This window comes from Rhinolophus sinicus, chromosome 16 (assembly GCF_057876585.1).
Source record: "Rhinolophus sinicus isolate RSI-liver-muscle chromosome 16, RSI-T2T, whole genome shotgun sequence".
NCBI classification, from domain to species: domain Eukaryota; kingdom Metazoa; phylum Chordata; class Mammalia; order Chiroptera; family Rhinolophidae; genus Rhinolophus; species Rhinolophus sinicus.
The window spans coordinates 132,731,121-132,757,490 of NC_142516.1; the positions used below are offsets into that span (position 1 = coordinate 132,731,121).

Sequence of the window (26,370 nt, forward strand, 5' to 3'; positions counted from 1 at the left end):
TGATTGGGGTATTTAATCCATTTAAATTTAGAGTAATTTTTGGTAGGTATGTGTTTATTGCCATTTTTTCAATTCTTTTTTAGTTGTTTTTATTTTTCTTCACTGTTTCTTTCTTCTCGTGATCTCTTTCAGTTTACTGGTTTTCTTTAGTGTTTTATTTGGGTTCCTTTCTCTTTATTTTTTGTGCATTTTTTGTAGGTTTTTGGTGTGGGGTTACCATGAGGTTCACGTATATCCCTCTATAGTTGTAACAATCGATTTTAAGCTGATAGGCATTTAAGTTCAGACACATTCTAAAAGTACTACATTTTCACTTTCCCCTCCATCCTTTATGTTTTTGACATTGTATTTTGTATCTTTTTGTTTTGTATATCCCTTGACTATTGTCATTATAAATAATCTTGCTACTTTTAACCTTCATATTCGCTTTTTAAGAGATTGACTTGCTGTTTATTATACATTAGCCTTTACCCCTGAGATTTTTTTTTTCTTTCCTGTATTTTTCTTTTTTTCTGGTTATGGCCTTTTCTGCATAAAGAAGACACTTTAATAAGAAAAGATGAAATAGTGCCATTTGTGACAACATGGGTGGATCTTCAGATTATTATGCTAAACGAAATAAGTCAGACAGAAAATGTCAAGAACCATATGATTTCACTGATATGTGGGGTATAAAACTGAAAGCAGCAAAGGAACAAGACAAATAAAGAAACAAAAGCTGATAGACATAGTTTAGTGGTTACCAGGAAGTAAGGGGTGAGGGGGTAATAGATGAGGGTAAATGGGGTCAAATATGGTGATGGAAGGTGAACTGACTGGGTGATGAACGCACAATGTGATATATAGACGATGTATTACAGAATTATACACTTGAAACCTATGTAACTTTACTAACCATTGTCACCACAGTAAACTTTAATAAAAAAGAAAATTTTTACAATAGGAAACCATTTTCAACTAAAAAAACAACAAACTTTCTTATAAACCTGGTTATGTGTTGGTGAACTCTTTCTGTTCTTGCTTGTTTGGGAAACTCTTTATCTCTCCTTCAATTCTGATTGATATATTTTCTGGGTATAATATTCCAGGTAATAGATCCCTTTCTTTCAGGACTTTAACTATTTCTTGCCACTTCCTTCTGGCATGTAGAGTTGCTACTGAGAAATCAGCTGAGAGTCTAATGGGGTTTCTATTATATGTGACTTGTTGCTTCCATCTTGCTGCCTTCAATATTGACTCTTTATCCTTAACTTTTTAAAATTGTCATGTACTTTATTTTCTATTTTATTTTATTTTGTAAATTAAAGTTCATTGGGGGTGACAATGGTTAGTAAAGTTAACATAGGTTTCAGGTGTACCATTCTGTAATACATCATCTATATTATCACATTATGTGTTCACCACCCAGAGTCAGTTCTCCTTCTATCACCATATATTTGATCCCATTTACCCTCATCTGCCACCTCCTCCCCCCTTACCCTCTGGTAGCCACTAAACTATTGTCTGAGTCTGTGAATTTTTGTTTCTTTATTCTTAATTTTTGACATTTTAATTATAATATGTCTTGATGTGGACCTCTTTGGGTTCATCTTGTTCGGAACTCTCTGTGATTCTTGAACCTAGATATCTGTTTTCTTCCCCAGATAAGGAAAGTTTTCAACCATTATTTCTTCACATATACTTTCTTCCCCTTCTCCTGTCTTTTCCCCTTCTGGAATTCCTATAATATGAATGTTAGAGTGCTTGATGTGGTCCTAGAGGTGCCTTAAACTATTGTAATTAAAAATATATATTTTTTTCATTTTGCTTTTCAGATTGGGTGATTTCCATTATTCTGTCTTCCAGGTTGCTTATCTGTTCTTCTGTATTCATTATTCTGCTATTGTTTCCTTCTAATTGCTTTTCATTTCCTTCATTATGTTCTTCATCTCTGATTGGTTATTATATTTTCTAATTCTTCATTGATGTTGTGTCTGGGGTCTATTCTGTTCTTAAGTTTGTTGAGCATCTTTTATGATTGTTTCTTTGAATTCTTTATTTGGCAAACTACTTACGTCTGTTTTATTAGAGTTTTACTCTAGGGTTTTTTCTTGTTTCTTCAGTTGGGGCGTATTCTTTTGTCTCTTCATTTTATTTGATTTTTATGTGTTCGTTCCTCTGAGTTAGGTGAAATAGCTGTCTCTACCAATATTGAAAAAGTGGTCTTGTGTAGAGTGGCCTGTGTAGACTGTATGTTGGCTGCTTTTGGCAGTTCAGTTGGAATCGGGGCATGCATGTATGGTGCCTGATGTGCTGCTTGGCTAGGAGTAGGTTCCAGGAAGGACAGCCAGGTGTACATGTGTGTGCAGTTGCTCCCTGTTGTTCTGGCTGCCCATGGCCAGAACAAATTGAGTGAAGCAGCCTGAAGTGTGCATGCTTCCTTTCCCTTCTGGTCTAGGCAGGTTTGCACTGTGTGCACATAGCATGCCCTGTTGCTTTAATTGTCTGTTGCCTTAGCCTTGTCTGGATGGGGCTGCTCTGGGTGGGTGGGCCACAGCATCCTACTAGTTCCACACTTTTACTGGAAGGGGCAGCCCTGTGTAAGAGCACTGCTGTGCCTTGCCAGCTCCTTACTTTCTTCGGGCGTGGAAGCCCTGTGTACACATGCAGCCCAGTGAGTGTGTACAGCAGCACCACATTGTACCCGTATGATCAATTTCTGGTGGAGGGGCCCTGTGCATGCATGCTATGCATCTCTCCGGTTCCTTTTGGAGCTAGCTCTGTGAAGGGTGGCTGGGAATGCACTATAGTGGCTCTACAGGTTGGCCATAGCACCTGAATAGAGCTCCCACCCACTATCCAAATGCAGGGAATCATAAGAAATGGCACTTATTTGTTCCTCAAGTCCTGGAGCGTTCCCTCAGCTCCCAGAGTGCTCTTGTAGTTCCCCAACCATCTCTATGTGTTGTCTCTCTCGTTTATTGTACAGAAGCTATTCAGTTGCCCTTCAGTTGTCTCTCAGGAGGAATTGCTCTAAATATAGGTGTACATTTGATGTGTTCTTGGGAGGCGGCAAGCTCAGTGTCCTCCTATACCACCATCTTGGACCCACTTTACATCACATTTTCTTTGTCTGTTCATCTGTCAATGGACACTTAAGAAGTGGGCTTCTTGGGCAGCATCCTGCATGGCTGGGCGTACTCACTATACTTGATCATATTCCTCTATGGTAGAAATCACGGCTGAGGGAATCTTTCATAGCACTGAGCTGTGCTGCCTTTGGAGAATGGTGACATGGGTACAGTGAAACTCTACTTAGCTTCTTTAGTGCATCTATTCATGGATTTTTTTTTTCCAGTGGGGCACTATGACCTCTCCTCTGGACTCTTGTACTTTCATAAAGTTATTCTCATCTGTGGGTGGTTCTCAAAATCATTGTTTCGGTGGGGAGTTGGAGGCTGGAAACCCCTAGTCTATTATATTGCTTAAGTTACTCCACAAGATTAATGCTAATACATTATCTATACTTGCTTGTAGTTTACAGGAGAAAAAAAGGAGGGGGTCTGACTCAAAATAATGTATATTAAAAAGTCAAATTTAAGAAGTTGTAATTAAATTAGAAGTTGGAACGCAGAGTTAAGCATACTTAAATTCAGAGAAAGGAGGTTGAAAGCATTCCAGTTTATGGAATCAATGAGAATAAATAATTTGTAGTTCTTTTCAAAGAGTATGGATTTACATATAAGTTGTATGTATACTTGTATTTGGAACTATAGCTGAATCTTTGAAGGAGGGTAAGGATATAAGAAACATTGAAGAAGTAAAACATTAGATCTTGACAAGTGATTTGATGTGGAGATTGGATGGTGGGCAATATTAAGTAAAAAATAACTATTATTGAGTTCAGCTCATAATGCATAGCATTTTAGGTGGAGTTTTATCTATTGGGAGAACTATCTTGGATGAAGAAAGAATATAAACAATACTTAGACATTGCAATGTAAAGCCAAAGTTGGCTCTTAAGAGCAAATATTTGAAAACAAGTGTTGGAGGGGTTAGATAGAAACAATATCAGAGAGACAGAATAAAGGCAGCAGTGGGGGAGATTGTGCAATTGTAAAGTGCAATTGTGTGCAATTGTAAAGTGCAGTTGACACCGAAGGGATATTTTAAAATGAGAATTGAGTACCAAGCTTTTTTACATACATCCTGGAATGTTTATTTTGGTGGGGGCTCTAAAGATGACATAATTTATGTTTTGAGCATATACCTTTGTGGTTAAGAGTATGGTTCCAGATTCAGACTGCCCAAATTCAAATCCTTCAGTAGCACTTATTATTTGTATCTCCTTGAGGAAGTTACTTATACTTCCTATCTGATGTTTGATGTTTTCAAGGGGGATAAAAATAGTATCTATTTCACTGGCTTCATTTGAGTATTAAACAGACTAATTTATGTAGATCTCTGCAAATTGTGCTGATGTTATACAACAATTTTTATGGACCCTTACTCAAAGGAGGATAACAATGTTAAATTGTAGAACAATCAAGTCATTCCTATGAGAAACTGATGAGCTTTTCTTCATGCGAGTGAAAAATTTTAACCCACACATTAAAACTATTTTTCATTGTCAGTCAGCAAAATGCTTTTGATCAAAATATTTGATCAAAGTCTTTGTTAGCCTTAACCAAATGTGACGAGAACAGTAAAGGAAGCCATCCAAAACTTCGATTCACTGGATATGTTTTAGAAATCCAGAGAGTTTAATCTCATTTAATTAAGAATACCTTCCAAATTTGAAACAACTAAGGACATATGGCAACACTGTAACTGAATTTGCTTCAGACTAGGATTTTATGAAGTACAGACAGTTTATTAGCAGGAATTCTCACGTTTGAATGGTTTGTAAAATGAATTATAAATGTTTGTTTGTTTATTTATTTATTTTAGCTACAGAGAGTATCCAGATTATGTGGGAGCAACGTTTCCCGGAAAGATGTGTGTTTCTCATTATGCTGCGGGCATTGCTTTGGTATGTAATTATTTAATCTTATTTTAAAAATTATACATTTAAAAGTTATCCCACATTGTAGCATTATTTTATGCAGTTTACATTTATATTTACATTTAGAGATTACATTTATTTTCAATTACTGTTAAAAACTTAAGGTGTGTAGAAGAAAGAGTATTCTGTAGAACAAGTGTATTGTTGCAATTGTTTGGAAGTTAAAGTGGAACAAAAAATATCACAAACACACATACATTCTTTAACATATAGAATAGTGCATTATGAAAAATGATCTGTAATGAAATTTTTGTAACCCAAATAGATTTTTGCTTGTAGATATAAAATTGGAGAAATAGTCTTACAGATAAAATAGCTTCAAAAGCAAAACAAATTATCAACTAAAAAGTATAATAAAAATCCTTTAAAATATTTTAAGCAGTATTTAAAAGAAACTTTTATGTGCATTTTAAATATTTATAGTACTTATAAATATTTTGTGTATATACATAAATTATTGGTACAATTAGATGCATCACTGAAAGGTGAAGTAATTTGTTGAGCCATTACCCACCCTATTCCTTATTTTTCAAAACAAGTTTAAGTACTATATATTTTTTTAATTACAAAATAATTTGTTGTTCATGTCCACCTTTTAATGTACATATGGGAACATATAAAGAAATTCATATAATCTTGCATCTCTCCACTCAGGAAGTGATCACTATACTCACTATACTTAGCCCTCTCTCTCTAGTTGTCATGTACATATTCTTAATACTTTAATAATGTTTATATTATTAAAACATATTATTATAATATGGTATGACATAATATACATATGTATACATGTATATATACATATTATGTCATACTATATAGTATACATAATTATATATAATAGATATCATTTTCATATTTACATTTTGTTATTTAAATAATACCTATTTACCTTAGACAATATCCATTGATTATTTGCTATGAAATATAAGAGATGTAAAATAGTTGTACACTTCTCATATCCATTGTCAAGATTCATAAAATGTATAATTCTATTGAACTTTTGTACTTTGTCTACAGGTTGATTTAATAATTAAACCAATAATTAGTACTTTACAGTATTTTGAATATATAAATAATATTAACTATTGAATAAAGAAATATTATGCTAGTAAAGCTTTGGTGGTCAAAGGAGGATCTTTTAGGTATCACGCTCTAACAGTAAGTTGTTTTTAACTTACTTTTATGGGTGAAACCAACTGCCAAAGAATATTAAACCTTATCTTCCTTTTCTTGGAATTCTTTGTTACACGTATTTTTCTGAAATAACTCTTGAGTTTTTTTTAAACAGTGTGTATAAATGGCAAACATTGAATTATTTTATTAATGAAAATACTTTTGCTTTACCACATTTGATTGATAATTTGGCTAGGTATGAAATCCTAGTTCTCATATCTTTCTATCTCAGTGTTTTGAAGATAGATGTATTGTATTTTTGTCAAATTTTGAGGTGCAAGGATGGCAAGGAAACTTGAGGGTGTTTGTAAGAGGATTTGAACTGGTTAAGGAGGGAAAAAGTCAGTAAGGAAATTAGGGGCAGTGAAAATTTAAGAACCATGGTTTGGATGTGCTGGTGGGTACACAGATTGTTGGAGTTGGGGTGCTAGACAAGTGATTAGGAAAGACATCAGGTGGTCAGGATGTGGGATGCCCTTTATAGAGATGATGGAGGTGTTGCAGTTATTGGTAAAGATCTGTTGACAGGGCTTAGTGTGAGAACCATAAGAATGAGTGGCTGAGACAGGGTGTAGGATAGAATAATTGGAGGAGATGAATTCAAGGAATTATTCTTTTACAAAGCTTTTATACTTACACGTTTACAAAACCTTTATATTTCTTTGTTTAAAAGCTCTGATACTTTTACCACGATTGAATATTTCTCTAAACAGTTGTTTTTATGCTTTAAATATCAGTTGTATCATAATGTGTCATTCTGCAATTTGAATTTTTTGGTTTCCTGTTATAATTGTGAGATTTATTCATCTGGCACATGGAATTCTAGTTAGTTTTTTAAAAGACTTTACTTTTTAATAGAAATTTTAGGTTCATAGCAAAATTGAGAGGAAAGTACAGAGATTTCCCATTCTTTCCCTCATTATTAACATTCAACACCATACTGGTATGTTTGTTGTAAATGATGAACCTACACTGACACATTATAATCACCCCAATTCCATAGTTTATGTTAGAGTTCACTCTTGCTGTTATACATTCTATTAGTTTTGACAAATGTGTAGTGACATATATCTATCATTACAGTATCATATAGTTTCACTGTACTCAAAATCCTGTGTGTCTAGTTAATTTTTTGCTTTGGTTTGTGATATTTTGTAAATATGCCACACTATATCCGTTATGCTTTACATGAGCATTTTGATTGTTTCTATTTTTGCCATTACAAACAATATTTAATAAACATCTCTATACATATGTCTTTCAATCTCCATTTGATTCTTTTTCTTTTTTTAATAAAACAGAACCTCAGTTTTTAGATAGGCAATATTCCTGTTCCTACTTGTATCTGAAGAAATCTTCATTTCCTAGCCTCTTTTGTAGCTAAATTTTTCTGTTTCATCTGGTGAGATGCAAGCAGAAATAACATTTGGAACTTCCAGGAAACTTCTTTCAGGGACAGGTACCCATTCTTCATTGTGACTTTTCTCTAATCTGCTGTTTCAAATGACCAGAGAAGAGAAGGTCATTACTTTGACTGGATGGACTAGGAAGCTGGAAGGAGTCAGATTCCTGAAAACCAAGAAGCCGCTTGTATGTGTGTGTGAGAGAAATTTCTTTTTACTCTAAGTCATTATTTTGAATTTCCTGTCTCATGCAGCTATATCCAATCCTGGCAATTAAGGAGTATTTCTTGTAATCAGCATATATTTTCTCTATCCAATTTGAAAATATATGTATTTTAATTATGTCAATTTAAATCATGCCCATTTTTGTGCTTATTAGTAGTTTTAGAATTAATGCTATCACCATATTTTCCATTTTTTTCTGTTTGCCTTCATTTCTTTGCCTCTGCTGCTTTGCCAGCAGTCCAAAATCACTAAAGGAAATTATAAATAATATTCTTCAGGCAGAAGGAGAGTGATCCCAACTGGGAGATCTGAACTTCAGAGGGAATGAAAAGTAATAAAAGAATTGTTTGAACATGGCCTGCATAAATCAATAATAGTTGTGTCTGGTGATATTACCCTGTTTCCCCGAAAATAAAACCTAGGTGGACAATCAGCTCTAATGCGTCTTTTGGAACAAAAATTAATATAAGACCCGTCTTATATTATATAAGACCGGGTCTTATATTATAGCAAAATAAGACTGGGTCTTAAATTAATTTTTGCTCCGAAAGACACATTAGAGCTGATTGTCTGGCTCGGTCTTATTTTCGGGGAAACACAGTAAAACAGATACAATATTAAATTACAACAAATGACAATAATGTGTCATAGGTAGTTGGCTGATAACACAGTTTACTTCTGTGGAAAGCATGTGCCAATTCATGGACCATGTTTCTCAGACTCCTTGTATCTAGATGGAGCCATGTAATATGAATAGGAGTAATGTGTGTCACTTCTTGGTTGGAGCAGTTAAACCTTGTGTGAGCCTTTCTCCTGGTGAGCTTGATGGGAAGGACATAAGCAAGGATAGGAACACAGTATGTAATTATTTCTGCAGGAACATAAGTAAAGCTACCACTAACTAGGAACATCTACACTGGGCTTTATGTGAGTATATTAAACCACCAAGATTTCATAATCTTGTTTGTGGAAGCATCTAACATTACCTTAAATTATGCATACAGTAATATATAGGTTGAAGGAGTGTAAATGGGGTTCAATAACAAAACAAAATGAAGTGCATTTTTACATACTGGCAACAAACATAAAACAAAACTTTAAAAGTAGCATAAAATCAAGAAGTTTTGGGATAAAAAGCTATCAAAAGATGTATAAGACCTCTATAGATAAAATAAAACATTAGAATAAGTGCCTAAAATCCTGGATTGCAGGCAGTATTATAAACATGCCAACTCATCCCTCCCACCGCAATTGATCTGCAGGGTGAATTCAGTCCCCTATAAAAACCCTAGCAGGGTTTTTTTTTTTATGTGTGTGTGTGTGTGTGTGTGTGTGTGTGTGTGTGTGTGTGTGTGTGTAAAATTGACAAGCTAAATCTGCAACTTATATGGTGATGCAAAGAGTTAAGAATAACTAAGAATCTTGTTGACTAATATAGCAAATGGTTGTACTGTTGTTGAATCAAAGCTTATCGTAAAGCTTCAGTAATTAAAGCAGAGGTAGACAAATAGACCAATGGAACAGAATAGAGAGTTCCGAAACAGAAAAATGATAGGCATATAGTTAATTTTTTGCAAAGATGACCCTGTAGTGTACTTGCTAGTGGATGATATCTTTTTTAATTGGGCTAAAGTTGATCTATAACATTATGTAAGTTTCAGGTATACAACATTATAATTTGACATCAGTATACACTACAAAGTTATCAGCACCAAAAGTCTAATTATAATTGATTTAAAAAAAATTAGTTTCATGTGTACAAAACAATATAATAGTTAGACATTTATACCCCTCACAGTGATAACCCCCCCTTCCCCAATCTACTACCCCTCTGACATCGTATATAGCTGTTACAGTTCCATTGACTCTATTCCCTATGCTGGACTCCACATCGCGTGACTATATATATATATTAAATTATAGTTGACATTCAATATTATTCAGCTTCAGCTTCAGGTGTACAGTGCAGTGATCAGGCATCTACACTGGCCATGAAGTTGTCTCCCTAATAAGACAGGTGCCCATCCGACACGCTACATAATCTTTACAATGTTATTGATTATATTCCCCAAAATGTCTTTCATATCCCCGTGACAATATTGTGGCTATCAATTTGTTCTTTCTAATCCCCTCCCCTTCTCCCTCATCCCCAACCCCCTCCCATCTAGCAACCATCAGTTTTTTCTCTATATCTCTGAGACTATTTCCGTTTAGTTTACTCATTTATTCTGTTCGTTAGATTCCACATATAAGTGAGATCATATGGTGGTTGCCTTTCTCTGTCTGACTTATTTCACTTAGCATAATGATCTCTAGGTCCATCCATATCTTTGCAAATGGTAAGATTTCATTCTTTATGGCTGAGTAATACTCCACTATATAAATGTACCACCAGTTTCTTAATCCGGTCATCTACCGATGGACATTTTGGTTGTTTTTATGTCTTGGCTATTGTGAATAGCGCTGCAATAAACATAGGGGTGCATATATATTTTTTTAAATTAGCGTTTTGGATTTCTGTGAATAGATACCTAAGAATGGAATTGCTGGGTCATAAGGTAGTTCCATTTTCAGTTTTTTGAGATACCTCCATACTGATTTCCATAGGGGCTGCACCAATCTGCAATCCCACCCACAGTACACAAGGGTTCCCTTTTCTCCACAGTGGATTGTTTTTTGAAAAATGTAACTCTACTGCTACCTGATGTTATTCAAAAGATAACATTTAGGTGGATTGTAGATCTATATGTAAAATTAAATAATAAAGCCCTAGAAGATAAATAAGGAATATAGCTTTATGATTACAAGCATAGGGAAATATTTCTTTTTCAAAAATTATTTTTTCCAGTTATACCATGTTTCCCTGAAAATAAGAACCAGCCAGACTCTTTTGGAACAAAAATTATTATAAGACCCGGGTATTATATTATACTATATTATACCCGGTATTATATTATATTATATTATATTATATTATATTATATTATATTATATTATATTATATTATTACATTATATTATACCCAGTCTTATATTAAAATAAGGCTGGGTCTTATGTTAATTTTTGCTCCAAAAGTTGCACTAGACCTGATGGTCTGGCTAGTTCTTATTTTCGGGGAAACAGGGTAGTTGACTTTCAGTATTATTTTATATTAGTTTCAGGTGTATAGCATAGTAGTTAGATTTTTATATAATTTATGCAGTAATCACCCAATTAGTTCTAGTACCTACCTAGCATGATACATGGTTTCTGCAGCATTATTGACTATATTCCCTATGCTGTACTTTGTATCCCTGTGACTATTTTGTAACCACTAATTTGTACTTTCTAATTCCTTCACCTTTCTCACTCGACCCCCAATCCCCCTCCCATTTTGCAACTATCTGTTTGTTCTATCTATGAGTCTATTTCTGTTTTTTATTTTTTGTTCATTTTTTCTGTTCTTTAGATTCCACATATACATAAGATCATGCGCTATTTGTCTTTCTCAGTCTCACTTATTTCACTTAGTATAATACCCTTTAGGTCCAATCCATGTCACAGGGATAGATTTCTTAAAGTGGACACAAAAACTCTAATCATAAAGGAAAAGTTGGATAAATTGGACCACATCAAATTAAAATTTTGTTAATGAAAAGACATTAAAAGAGTGAAAAGACAAGCCACACAGTAGGGAAAGTATTTGCAATGTATGACTAACAATGACTCATATACAGAATATATAAAATGCTTCCATAAATCAATAAAAGGTGAATTCAGTAGAAAAATAGACAAGATACTTTAATAAACACTTCCCAAAAAAGATAGCCAAACTGTCAAAAATTATGTGAAATGCAAGTTAAAACTTAATGAAATATACTACCTTATATCCACCAGAAATTATAACATAAAAAAGACGGATAACACTAAGTGCCCCATTCAGCTTGGCAAGGAAATTATTTGTGCACTTGTCAAATATATGACAAGAACGTGGTTTCTCCTGATACCAGTTATTATGTCATTGAGAGTACTAGCAGAAAGAAAGTAGCACACTCAAACTCAGTAATTTGGTTATGTGTGCACTTTATGAGCTGGGAGGCTGAATATCATGTTGGTTTTACTAAATGTATATGAGAGCTGTTGTAAGAAATTGCGTAAATTGAAGATCATGGACCACATAACCAAAAATGTAATGTACAAACAAGCCTTTTATATAGGTATGGTAGCTATTCATTATGTTAGTTGTTTAGCTGTTAGATCATGGCAAAGCTTGGCCTAGGCTCAATAGGCTTATATCTCAGTAAAATTTCCTAAGAAGAGCTTCAGTTTCTCAACTGTCCAAGGAGCTGTATTTCTCTGTTCTTAAATATTTGCTAAAACAATAAAAATGTTCAGAATTAGAAAAATATTGTTTTTTACCACCCTTCAATGAATTGTCTTTCGTTTGAATTTTTTTTATTGCTAATGTAGTATCCCAAGGAGATAACTTTGAATGCGTTTTCAATAATTGTCACCCAGATGTTGGGACTCAGTCTGGGAATATCATATGATGACCCAAAGAAATGTCAGTGTTCAGGAGCCATCTGTATAATGAATCCAGAAGCTATGTAAGTTTTTAAAAAAATAGTATTTATTTATTGGTTATGTTTATTTTGTTTTAAATATTTGAAGTGCAAAATATATTTACTTAGAGCACAAATTAGCTATAAATGGACCAAGTACTCTAAAATATAAAAATGAAAATTTCAGTGTGAGAGGAGTGTAGAGGGAGCCACACGATTAAGAACAGTCAAGGATAACAAATACAATAAGGATAGTACGTTAGCAAAGGAATTCTCCTAGGCTGTGTATTTTATGAAAGCACTTAGTAAGGGTCTTTAAAAATATGTCAGCAGGACAAAACAAGTAGCCTTTATTTTTAGACAGAATTTTTGCTTTTGCTTTTAGACTAGTCTAATGTTGTGGAAAAACTGCCTTCTACTTGGAAGCTCCTAATCAAATATATGATATTTGTGTGACTTTGGACAAATTACTCAACCTTGTTTAGATTTATCTTGTTCATATTTAAAATGGTAATGATTATACCTATTCTCTTATTTTGCAGTGATATGAAAATAAAACAAGACAATAAGATAGGAAACTGTTTTCTAAAATGTAAAATCCCATAAGTATGTGATGGAGTAGTTACAGTAATTTCTAAATTTGCCTATGTTTCCCAAATAGTATATCAGACGAAGACTAGAGCAGGTGTCATTAGTAATTATCCGTGGTCAGATAGTGTGGACAGACCTGAGTTTTGAATCCAGGCATTCTGGCTCTAGAATCTGTGTTAATAAGCCTTTAGGTTTGTATGGTGCTTTATAATATTAAAATGCTTTCATACATATTCTCCAATTTGTTAAAAATCTCTTGTGATGTGTGTAGGGCAAGTGTTATATGAATTTTTTCAAAATCTAATGTATCTGTATATCTTTCGCATCTCCACAGTATATCTCATACATTATTTTATGTAATTTTCAGAGAAGGTATGTGAGTAGTAAGGCAAATATTATTGTTTCCATTTCATGTGTTCTTTTTTTTTTTTTTTTTAAAGCCCCTGGAATACAGAGAGCCTAAATGACTACATTGGATATGCAGTTAATTAGTGGCCAAAATTCAGCTGATGTCAGTAATCACCAGTGACTTGTTGGGCATGTCTATAAGTCAGAGAGTTGAATTAGGCACTTGGCTTATTTAATGTTATTTAGTCCTCACAACAACCCTATGAGATGGATGGGTATTATTCCTGTTTTGTAGATGAGAAAACTGAGACTTAGAGAATTGAATCACTTTGCCTATAAGCCTCATAAGTCACGGTGTTGGTACTAGTTAGCAAGTTAATATAACTCAAAGTTTTGTTATGTTCTTTACTCCACAGTGACTTCATATAGAAGACTGTTAATATATTGGAATCAACTTAAACCAAGTAGCAGAGACCATTAGTATATATTTTTACAAATTTCATTCTTATGCTTAAGTGATCATTTAGCATATTATTTTGATGATTTAATTAATATCTACTTTTTAAAAATGGGTAGCTCATGTTTTAAATCCTTACGTTCAATACAGTCTGCACGCACAATTGAGTTTAGAAGTGGAGGGAGAAAGGAGACATAGAAATTGGCAATAGCTATGAATGTAGGAACCATGGTCAAGATTTGCTCACCTCTCTGGTTGCATCATTTTACAATAAGGCAAAAACATTTAGAAGGAGCATACAGTTATTAATTATTCAAAGAAATCAAATTGTTTTATTCATATTCCTTTCTCTTAATTCCTTGCTAAGAGCAGCTTCATTAAGCTATGGGAGTTTGATTAAGGAAGAGGGCATAGCACTTGGAGTATGGGATACATTGTGGGGAACATAGGCTTTGGAATCATTCACTTGTGTGCTAATTTTTCTAACCCTTAGTTTTTTCACCTGAAAAATGAGGACCCAGATAGCTACACCACACAGTTGTTATGAGGATGCAAGTGATTAAAATACATATATATGTGTGTATGTGTGTATATATATATATATATGTACACATAATTTATTATTGTGCTTGTATCTCTTATTTTTTGAGGAGTCGGAAAGACCTAGGAAAGTATTAAAATGGTAGTGTAAAAATACACAAGAGCAGTGAGAACATGGAATTTGGGGGTGGGGAGTGTAGAAGAGAGAGGGATCCTGAAAGGAAAATGACCAAGGCTGGAGGTATCACACTCCCTGACATCAGTTGGTACTACAAAGCAACAGTAGTCAAAACAGCATGATATTGGCAGAAAAACAGACACACGGATCAATGGAATAGAATTGAGAACCCAGAAATAAACCCACATATATATAGGCAGATAATTTTCAACAAAGGAGCCAAAAACATACAGCGGAGAAAAGAAAGCCTCTTCAAAAAATATTGCTGGGAAAATTGGAAAATGATGTGTAAAAGAATAAAACTAGACTGATGTCAGTCACCATATACCAAAATTAACTCAAAATGAATCAAAGGTCTAAATATAAGACCTGAAACAATAAATTGCATAGAAGAAAACATAGTTATGAAATTTATGGATCTTGGGTTTAGAGAGGTTTTATTAATTTGACCTGAAAGTCAAGGGCGGTAAAAGCAAAAATAAATGAATGGGAATATATCAAACTAAAAAGCTTCTGCAGAGCAAAAGAAGCCATCAACAAAACAAAGAGGCAACCAACCAAATGGGAGATAATATTTGCAAATAAAACCTCCAATGAGGGGCTAATTTCCAAAGTACATAAAGAACTCATACAATGCAACAACAAAAAACGAAACAGTCCACTTAAAAAATGGGCAGACGACCTGCACATACACTGCTCCCAAGAAGACATACAAACGGCCCGCAGACAAATGCAAAGATGCTGAACCTCACTAGCTATAAGGGAAATGCAAATCAAAATCGCAATGAGATACCACCTCACACCTATTAGAATGGCTATTATCAGCAAGATAAATAATAACAAGGGTTGGAGAGGTTGTGGAGAAAAAGAAACCCGCATATACTACTGGTGGGAATGTAAACTGGCACAGCCACTATGGAAAACAGTATGGAGTTTCCTCAAAAAATTAAGAATAGAATTACCATACGACCCAGCAATCTCCTCTGGGCATCTACACAAAAAAATACGAAAACTTTTATCCGTAGAGATGCATGTACTTCTATGTTCATTGCAGCATTATTCACGGTGGCCAAGACATGGAAGCAACCAAAGTGTCCTTTGATAGATGATTGGATAAAGGAGATGTGATATACATATACATATATATATATATAAATATATATATATATATATATATATATATATATATATATATATATATATATATATATATATACACAGTAGAATATTACTTGGCCATAAGATTAGATGAAATACTGCCATTTACAACAACATGGATGGATCTTGAGATTATCATGCTAAGCGAAATAAGTCAGACAGAAAAAGTCAAGAATCATATGACTTCACTCATATGTGTGATATAAAACTGAAAGTAACAAATGAACAAGACAAACAAACAGAAATTCATAGATACAGACACAGTTTAGTGGTTACCAGAGGGTAAGGCATAAGGGGGGATGGTAGAAGAGGGAAAGGGGGTCAAATATATGGTGATGAAAAGAGAACTCTGGGTAGTGAACACACAATGCAATAACCAGATGCTGTATTATAGAATTGTACACTTGAAACCTATATAATTTTGCTAACTAATATCATCCCAATTAATTTAATAAAAACTGAAAAAAATACCTAAAATTTCTTAAAATAAACAGTACAATATTGCTAACTATTGGCACTGTGCTGTGTAGCAAATTTCTTGAATGTATTCATCTTGCATAAATGAAACAACTCCCCATGTTCCCCTTCTCCTAAGCTCTGGCAATCACCATTCTACTGTTGACACATATGACTTTATTTTAGATGCCTCTTGTAAGTGAGATCATGCAGGAGTTGTCCTTCTATATGACTGGCTTATTTCACTTACCATAATGTCCTTAAGGTTCATCCATGTTGTTGCATATGGACTATTTCCTTCTTTTATTTCAGACTGAATAATATTCCATTTCATGCACATACCACTTTTTTTTAATCCATTCATCTGTCAATGGACATTTAGGTTGCTTCCGTATCTTTACCTATTGTGAATAAGGCTGCAGTGAGCATGGGAGTGCAGATAATCTCTTTGGGATGCTGGTTTCCATTACTTTGAATATATACCCAGAAGTGGAATTGCTGGATCACGTGGTAGTTATATTTTTAATTTTTTGAAGAATCTGTCTACTATTTCCCACAGAAGCTGTGTCAATTTACATTTCCATCAATAGTGTACCAGGATTCCAATTTCTCCACATCCTCACCGGTACTTATCTTTTTTATAAAAAATGATAATAGCCATCCTAACGGGTGTGAGGTGATATCTCAGTGTGGTTTTGATTTGAATTTCCCTGATGATTAGTGATGCTGAGCACCTTTTTATATACCTGTCTTCTTTGGAAAAATGTCTATTTTTCCCATTTTCTAATGGGTTGGTTGTTTTAGCTATTGAGCTGTACTTAATTTTGTTTTAATAAGGACATGTAGTCCAGTGAATGAAATCACATGACCTCCTCAGGAATGATTTTGGCATCTAAGCATGTGTTATGAACATTTATCACTCCCCATTAAGCATTTTGAAATTAATTTATATAATATAGAATTGTGTTTTCAGAAGTATACTGCCAATGATCTTATATGGATTCATCTTTAGGCAATCCAGTGGTGTGAAGACTTTTAGCAATTGCAGTTTGAGTGACTTTGAAAATTTCATTTCAAATATCGGTGCCGCCAAATGTCTTCAGAATAAGCCACAAATGCAAAGGGGTCGAGCAATCTGTGGCAATGGCAAAGTTGAGAGCAATGAAATCTGTGACTGTGGTACTGAGGAAGTAAGTCTGAAAACTAGGAAAATTAGTTACTAAATTTATTGTTTTAATTTTTTTTCATAAATGTTACGTATCTCAAATATGACTGAGTACCATGTAGAATATTGACAGTGAAATCAAGGTTGAAATACATGCAAAAATGTACTGTCTAGGTTTTACAGGTTGAAGAGTTTTGAATAAATATAAAATGTACTCCAAAATAATTATTGCTGATGGGAAAAATGAAAATCTAGAATGAGGTTTTGGGTTCCAGACTAAATATATACGATCTTTTCAAACCCGTGCTTAACCGCTGAACATTTTATAAATGTCTTACTGAAGATTAATATGACAGTGGACCATCAAGTGTCCTTTAGGGTCTTACTTCATAATGGAATCAGTAGTATGGGGAGGGAGGACTGGGTTAATATTACAGTCTGAGTAGTGGGTGATTTTGATAGGGAAGTCCTGAGAGTATAATGAATGCAAAAAGTCCAGGATATAATGCTTCTAGACAATTCAGTATTTGCAGTAATATAGCAGATATCATTAATTTCCACGATTACAAGATAGATGGAAATGATATTAGGGTTTGATACACATATGGGCTTGAATGTACTTGTACCTGTATGACATGGTTTTAATTGCTATGCCTTTCTTTGTCTCATGTTTTACCATTTGGTAGAACAAGTCTTCCATCTTTACTCTTCATTTATTTTTAAATCAATTTTATAGGGGCATATCTACATACAATAAAGTGCACTCATTTTAAATATACCGGTTGATGACTTTTGACAAATGTATGTAAGCATTAGTGCAGTTAAGGTAGAGATTCTTTTCATTATCCCCAAAAGTTTGTTCATGCCCCCTCTGCAGTCATGTAACTTCTCATCTCCAGGCAACTTCTGGTTATGTCAGTTTTGCCTGATCTAGAAAGTCATATGAAAAGAATGATACAGTACATATTCTTTGTGTCTAGCATCTCCTTTCGTTACAGTGTTTTCAAGATTCGTCCACATTGTTTTATGTCATAATAGTTTCTCCCTTTTTATTTTGACTAATATTTTATTGTTTGGATATACCACAATCTGTTTTTCCATCCATCTGATAATGGACATTTGAGTTGTTAACAATATTGGGCCATTATTCTGAATTCCTGAAAGTAGAATTGCTGGGTCACATGATAAGTATATTTTTATGAGAAACTTCGAAAACTATTTTCCAAAGTCGTTGTATAATTTTACAATCCTATCAGCAACATATAAAACTTTTCTTTCCTCCACATCCTTACCAGAATTTGATATTGCAGCCTTCAAATTTTAGCCATTCCAATGGTTTTGATTTGTATTTCCTTGATGACCCTAATGATATTGAGCATTTCTCATGTTCTATTGGCCATGTGTTGTTTGAATAATCTGTTCATATCTTTTGCCAGTTTTTAAAATTAGGGTTATTATTATTATTACTATTATTATTTTTATTGATTTGCAAGAGTTCTTTGTATAGGCTGGATACCAGTCCTTTGTCAGACATGTATATTACAAGTGTTTCTTTACAATCTATGGATTACCTTTTCAGTTTCTTAACAAAATCTTTGAATAACAGGTATATTTTTTAGAAAGTCCATTTTATCATTTGTTTCTTCTGTGGTCACGCTTTTTCTGTCCTAAGAAATCTTTGCTTACCCAAGGTCATGAACATTTTCTCCTATGTTTTCTACTAGAAGTTATACGATTTAAACTTTTACATTTAGTCTGTGATGCATTGGAGTTGAAGTTTGCTTTTGTTGAGAGATTTGGGTTGACATTCATTATCCTCCATAAGAACATCAATTTTTTAGCAGTATTTGTTAACATAACTACATTTTCACCATTGTTTTACCTTAACATCCTTATGAAAATAAATTACCATACATGTGTGTCTATCCCTGGGTTCTTTTCTGTTTATTTATATGTATATCCTATGCCAATTCCACATGGTCTTAATTAATGTACCTTTACAGTAAGTCTTGAAAACAAATAGTGTAAACCATCCAAATTTGTTCATCTTTTCCAAGATAGTTTTACTATTCTAGGATCTTTGTATTTTCATATAAATTAGAGAATCAGCATGCAAATGTAGGGACTTTGATTGGAATTATGTTGTATCCATGTATCAATTTTGGGGGAATCTTACCAATATTGAGTCTGCCAATCTATGTACATGGTGTACCTCTCCACTTATTAAAGTCTTCTTTAATTTATTTTTTCTAAAGTTTAATGGTTTTGATAGTATTATTTTAATATTTTATTTGACAGTTGTCCATTGTTAATATGAAAATACAGTTGACTTTTGTGAATCCACCTTGTTTCTGGTGTTGATTAAAAGTGCTGAAAGTGATCTTTGCTTTGTTCTTATTTTTAGGGGGAAAACTTTCTGACTTTCACCATCAAATATGATGTTAGATATAAACATTTTCTTTTTAAACAGATCCCTCTATCATGTTGAGGACGTTCCCTTCTATTTCTAGTTAGCTGAGAGATTTTTTTTTAAATTAAATTTACTGGGATGACAATGGTTAATGAAATTACATAGGTTTCAAATGTATAATTCTGTAATACATAATCACATTGTGTGCTCACCTCCCAGAGTCAGTTCTCTTTCCATCACCATAGTCAAGAATTAATGTTGGATTTTGTCAAATGTCTTATTTCTGTGTTTATTGAGCTCATCATATGAGTTTTCCTGCCTTTTTTCCTGTTAATATGGTGCCTTTCATTGATTGGTTTTGAATACTCATCCAACCTGACATTAGCCCCACTTGGATTTCTATCTATCTATCTAACATCTATCTATCTATCTATCTATCTATCTATCTATCTATCTATCTATCTATCTATCTATGTATCTATCTATCTGTCTGGATTTAATTTGCCAATATTTCATCAGAATTATGACACTTTTATAAAGACATTGTGGTCTATAGTTTTTTTCTTGTAGTATTTTCATCTTGTTTTGGTGTCAGAGTGATTCTTGACTCATAAAATGAGTTGGAAAGTGCTCCCTTCTTTTTGAAAAAAATGTGTTTAAGATTTGTATTATTCCTATTTATTTATTTATTATTTTTATTGTGGGAGAGTACTTAATATGAGATCTTCCCTCTTAAATCTAACCTTCTAGGAGGACATTTTACATTTTGATTTATGCTCCATTCTGAGTTTGTTTGTTTGTTTGAAAGGTGTAGAGTCATTATTTTCCATGTGAATGTGCAGTTGTCCAGCACCATTCATTGAAAAGACTATCCATCCTCTATTGAATTGCATTTGCTCTATTGTCAGAGATTTTTGTTCTCTGTGTAGGTCTATTTCTGGGATCTCTATTTTGTTCCAGTTATTTCCTTTTTGGTGTATTTTTTTAAATACCACACTGTCATTATTAGAGTTTATAGTAAGTTTTGAAGTTAAGTATTATCAGTCCTTTAATTTTCCTCCTCCTTTTTCTTGTTATGTATTATATTGACTGTTCTGGGTCTTTTGCCTCTTCATATAAACTTTATAATCAGTTTGCCAAATCACTAGAATTTTGATTGGAATTACATTGAATCTCTAAATCAGGTTGGGAACTACTGACAACTTAATAATTTTGAGTTTTCCTGTCCATAAACATGGAATATCTCTCCATTTATTTATACCTTCTTTGATTTCTTTTTATCAGAGGTTTGTAGTTTTACTCATATAGATTCTGTAAAATTTTGTTAAAACTATTGGCAAGTACTTCATTGTTTTGGTGTTAATGTAAATGGTATTACGATTTTTATTACAAATTCCCAGTTTTTATTGTTGTTATACAGGCAAACAATTGACTTTTGTGTGTTAACTTGGTATCCAACAAACTTGGTATAATCACTTATTAGTCACAGGAGGTTTTTTGTTGCTGCTGTTGTTTAGCTGATTATTTGGAATATTATTTAAATAGGCAATCATGTAATTTCTGGACAAAAATCGTTTTACTTCTTCCCAACATGTATTTTTTTAAAGTTTCATTTTCTTGTCTTATTGTACTAGCTAGCACTTACAGGAAGATTTTGACAGGAGTGGTGAGGGGGGCATCTTTGCCTTGTACACCATCTTAGGGAGAAAGCTTATGTCAACATAAGTGTGATGTTAGCTGTAGACTTTTTCTAGATGTTCATTATCAGATTGTGGAAGTTTCCCTCTGTTCCTACTTTGCTAGCATTTTGTATAAGAAGTGAGTGTTGGATTTTGTCAGATGCTTTTACTACATGAATTGTTATGGTCATATGATTTTTCTTCTTCAGCCTGTCAGTATAATGGAGTATATTAATTGAGGTTTGTATAATGAACTAGCCTTGCCTACTTGTGATAAGTCCTACTTGGTTGTGATCTATAATTCTTTTTGTACATTGTTGGATTTGATTACCAAATTTTTTTTGAGGATTTTTACATCTGTATTTATGAGAGATATTGGTCTGTAATTTTCCCTTCTAGTAATGTTTGGTGTGGGGGTAACATTGGTCTCATAGAATGAGTTAGGAAGTGTCAACATTAATGCTGGGAGAGGAGTGCGTATATCATTCTCTGAGGTGATGATAATAGGAGCTCCATTTTCACCGCTTCTCCTGGATTCTGGCCTAGGTGCTTTTTCTCTTGGCGATTATGTTTTGTATCCTTTCCATACAATAATTCATAACTGTGAGTATACCAGCTTTCAGTGAGATCCATGAGTTCTTCCAGTAAATTATCAAACCTGAGGGTAGTTTTGGGAATCCACTGAACTTGTGATTGGTGTAAGAAGTCTTGGGGACTGTTCTCTTTACATTTGCAGTGGGCCTAAATTCTACACACCCTTTCCCTGCCAACTTTATTGAGGTATGATTGACAAATAAAAATAGTATATGTTTAAGATATTACAGTATGCTATTCTGATATGTTATACATTGTGAAATGATTCCCACACTCACGCTAATTAACATATCCATCACTCACACAGTTACCATTTCGTATGTGTGTGTGGTGAGAATACTTCATCTGTTCCCTTATCAAATTTCAAGTATACGATCCTTTTTAAACTGTGGTCATCATGCTGTACGTTAGATCCTGAGAACTAATTCATAATATAAATGAAAGTTTGTACTTTTTGATCACTATCTCCCCTTTTCTCCCACCCTCCAGGTAACCACCATTCTACTCTCTGTTACTATTATCCAATTTTTGAAAAAAATTGTTCTATATATTTTGTCCTGTTTTCTAGTTGATTAAAATTTAGTGCAATTCCAGTTATTCTGTTTTTACTTGAAGTACCTTAGTATTTTATTTATTTAGAGATGCAAAAATCTATAAATGTTCACAACATTCATATTCTTTCCCAAAACTCAAAAAAAGTACAGTAAGTATAGCTTCTACTAAAGTTTATATTATGTTATGACAGTCTTACTTGCATTCCACTCATTCATAGCAATGTGGACCTGATAGCTGTTGTGATCCTAAAACTTGTGTGCTGAAATCAGGATCCCAGTGTGATAAAGGATTATGCTGCAAGGACTGTAAAGTAAGATTTAAGTTTATTATTATCTTCCAAGTATATAGTAAATCATATCTGGGATTCTTTAGAACACTTAGACCTACAGTTCTAAGTCAAATAAATGACCTTTAAATAAAGAAGAAGATACTAAATTCTGAATCAGTCTTCTGATTTTGTAAACTTTAGCTGGATGTTGAACCTTCTAATGCCATTATTCTCTCTAATGTGATGCTGTTATTTTAAAACTTTGATTGAGAGCTATTATAGGAGTCTCCAATACAGAAAATCTCTATTAAAAGGGATTATTTTTATTCACTTTTCCAATATTACTATTTTTATAAATAAAAATGTTACTGCTTGTGATAGGTATCTGTAAGTATGTAATTGAAAGTCACAACAGTTTCCCATAAATGTATAAGTAATGAAACTCATTAGAAATGCTACATTTTTAAAAATTAAAATTTATTGGGGTGACCATGGTTAGTAAAGTTACATAGGTTTGAGGTGTACAGTTCTGTAATACATTATCTATATATCACATTGTATGTTCACCACCCAGAGTCAGTTCTCCATCTGTTTGATGCTCTTTACCCTCATCTACCCTACCGCCCCCCCCCTCCCCCCCGCTTTCCCTCTGGTAACCAGTAAACTATTGTCAATGTCTATGAGTTTTTGTTTCTTTGTTTGTTTGCCTTGTTCCTTTGTTGTTTTTAGTTTTATATCCCACATATCAGTGAAATCATATGGTTCTCAACTTAAAATAAAAAAGAAATGCTACATATTGGCACAAAACTTAAATGATTAACTTATTATTGAAAAATCATCTGCCTTAAAGATCACATTTTAGCTTATATGGTTAAGATGTTGACTCCTGTCCCCTGTTCTCCTTTTCAGCTCTTTCAATATATTTGTAACAAATTTGTCATATGAAAATCCTTCTGTTGAACTGCCTACCATGGGTTGGTTCTATGTTCTTGACTGTCCTTCACTGACACAGTTTTATGTTATTTTTCTCTAAATCTTACTGTGTGGTACCTTTTTATCTCTGATCTTTTTAGTGTCACCTGGAAACTATCAATTAAGAAGTATGAGATAAGTAAAGCTTATGTTCATTGCAGCTTTATTTACGGTGGCCAAGACATGGAAACAACCAAAGTGTCCTTGGATAAAGAAGATGTGGTATATATATACAATGGAATACTCTTCTGCCATAAGAAAAGATGAAATAGTGCCATTTGTAACAACATGGATGGATCTTGAGATTATTGTACTAAGCAAAATAAATCAGAAAAAGTCGAGAACCATATGATTTCACTGATATGTGGTATATAAAACTGAAAACAGCAAAGGAACAAGACAAACGAACAAAAACTCATAGACAATAGATTAGTGGTTGCCAGTGGGTAGTGGTAGATGAGGGTAAAGGAGGTCAAATATATGGTGATGGAAGAAGTGACTCTGGGTGGTGAGCACACAGCATGATATATAGATGAAGTAATACAGAAGTTGAGGTTCTGTAGGTTCTTAGGTTACAAAGTTGAAACCTATGTAACTTTACTAACCATTGTCACCCCAATAAACTTCAATTTAAAAAAAGTATGAGATAGATGCCCATTTAAGATTCTTTATATAAATTTTCTATATGTGGAAATTTTAATTAACTATAGGATAATTCAAGAGAAAGATTACAATTGGGTTCCTTCCTCTCCAAAGACTTGAAGGGCCTCTTTAAATCACCCTTCAGTTTCCTTCTGTTCATTCTGTTATTAATGTTTCATATTTACCATAGAATTACAAATATTCCAAACTTACAAACTATGGTTTGAATAAATATATTTCATTTGGAATTGTCTAAATTACACTATTTTTACCCCAAAGGAATAAGTATTGCAAGCTAAAAATGACTTTTATTCCCTGTACTGAAACACAAATAAAACCTTGGCTCTCATCACATCATATTTGTGTTATGCTTTTCCCTGTACGTATGTCTTCTCTCCTGTTTTAGTTAATATTCATTTTTTTCAGTATGATTAACATAATGCTTTGTACAGAAGACACTAATAGACATTAATGAATAAATACATCATCAACCTATAAATGGAATTAACACAGTTTTGAAATAAATATTGATAAATGCAACAATCTTATATATAATGCTTTATTTTTTATATTTTAATTTCTACTAGTTTCTAAGTGCAGGTTCGGAATGTAGGCCCAAAGCTCATGCTGACTGTGATCTTCCTGAATTTTGTAATGGAAGCTCAGCAGCCTGTAATCCCGATATAACTATATACAATGGACGTTTATGTAAAGGAAAATTTATTTGTTACGATGGAGACTGCCATGATCTTGATGCACGCTGTGCATCCATATTTGGAAGAGGTAATATTGTTTTGTAACATCTAAAGAGTTGCTCTTCAATATTTTTATTAACATTATCAAGACAGTGGGCAATTGCATATATAATATAATATATATATAGAATAGAATATATATATATATATATAATTTATATTCTATATGTAAGTTGTATGTAAATATATATACACTTAAATTCTTTATTCTGTTTAACATCTATATTTTTACTTGTTTCAAACCGTATTAAGGTATAATTGACAAAATGTATATATTTAAGGTATTTGACTTTATGTTTTTGTACACATGTACGTTGTGAAATAATTGCCACAATCAAGGCTACTTAACATATCCATTACATATATATATATATATATATATATATATATATATATATATATATATATATATATATCCAGAAATAGCATTGCTGGATCAAAAGGTAGTTCGTTTTCAATTTTTGAGGAGCCTGTATGCTGTTTTCTATAATGGCTTACCAATTTTATTCCCATCAACAGTGTACACAAGTTCCCTTTTCTCCACATCCTTAAGGGCTAACACTTATCTTTTGACTTTTTGATAATAGCCTGTATCCCAAAGGTGTGAGCTTTCATTTCCTTGATGATTGGCAATGTTGAGCACCTTTTCATATATCTGATGACCACTTTTTTGTCTTCTTTTGGGAAATGTCTATTCAAGTACTTTGCTATTTTACAATCTCATTATTTTTGCTGTTGAATTGCATGAGTCACATATATTTTGGAGATTAACCCCTTATCAGATATAGATTTGCAAATATTTTCTCTTACTCTGTATGTTTCCTTTTCATTGTGTTGATTGTTTTCTTTGCTGAGAAGTTTTTTAGTGTAATGCAGCCCCACTTGTCTATTTTTGTTTTTTGCTGCCTGTGCTTTTGTCACATTCAAAAAGTTATTGCTCAGACCAATATCCAAGAGCTTTTCCCCTATGTTTTCTTCTAGGAGTTTTACAGTATACTGTTTAAGTCTTTCGCACTCCAGCTTTATTGAGACATAGTTAACATATAATATTGTGTAAGTTTAAAGTATACAGTGTGTTGATTTGATACTCATATATTGTAAAGTGATTAACACTATAACATTAGCTAACACTTCCATCATGTCACATAGTAACTATTTCTTTCTTTCTGGTGAGAACATTCAAAGCTACTGTCAGCAGCTTTCAAGTATATAA

The 26,370-nt window shown here is 33.2% G+C and overlaps 1 protein-coding gene across 1 annotated transcript in view; it reads left to right on the forward strand.

The window, feature by feature from the left end:
- Nucleotides 1–26,370, forward strand: part of LOC109439478 (disintegrin and metalloproteinase domain-containing protein 32-like) — a 121,038-nt gene that overhangs the window by 61,941 nt on the left and 32,727 nt on the right. Inside the window, exons 10-14 of the mRNA XM_074331501.2 lie at nucleotides 4,930–5,011; nucleotides 12,298–12,434; nucleotides 17,130–17,307; nucleotides 22,738–22,830; nucleotides 24,990–25,185. Of these exons, the coding sequence (XP_074187602.2) occupies nucleotides 4,930–5,011; nucleotides 12,298–12,434; nucleotides 17,130–17,307; nucleotides 22,738–22,830; nucleotides 24,990–25,185 (686 nt within the window). The remainder of the gene's footprint in view (nucleotides 1–4,929; nucleotides 5,012–12,297; nucleotides 12,435–17,129; nucleotides 17,308–22,737; nucleotides 22,831–24,989; nucleotides 25,186–26,370) is intronic.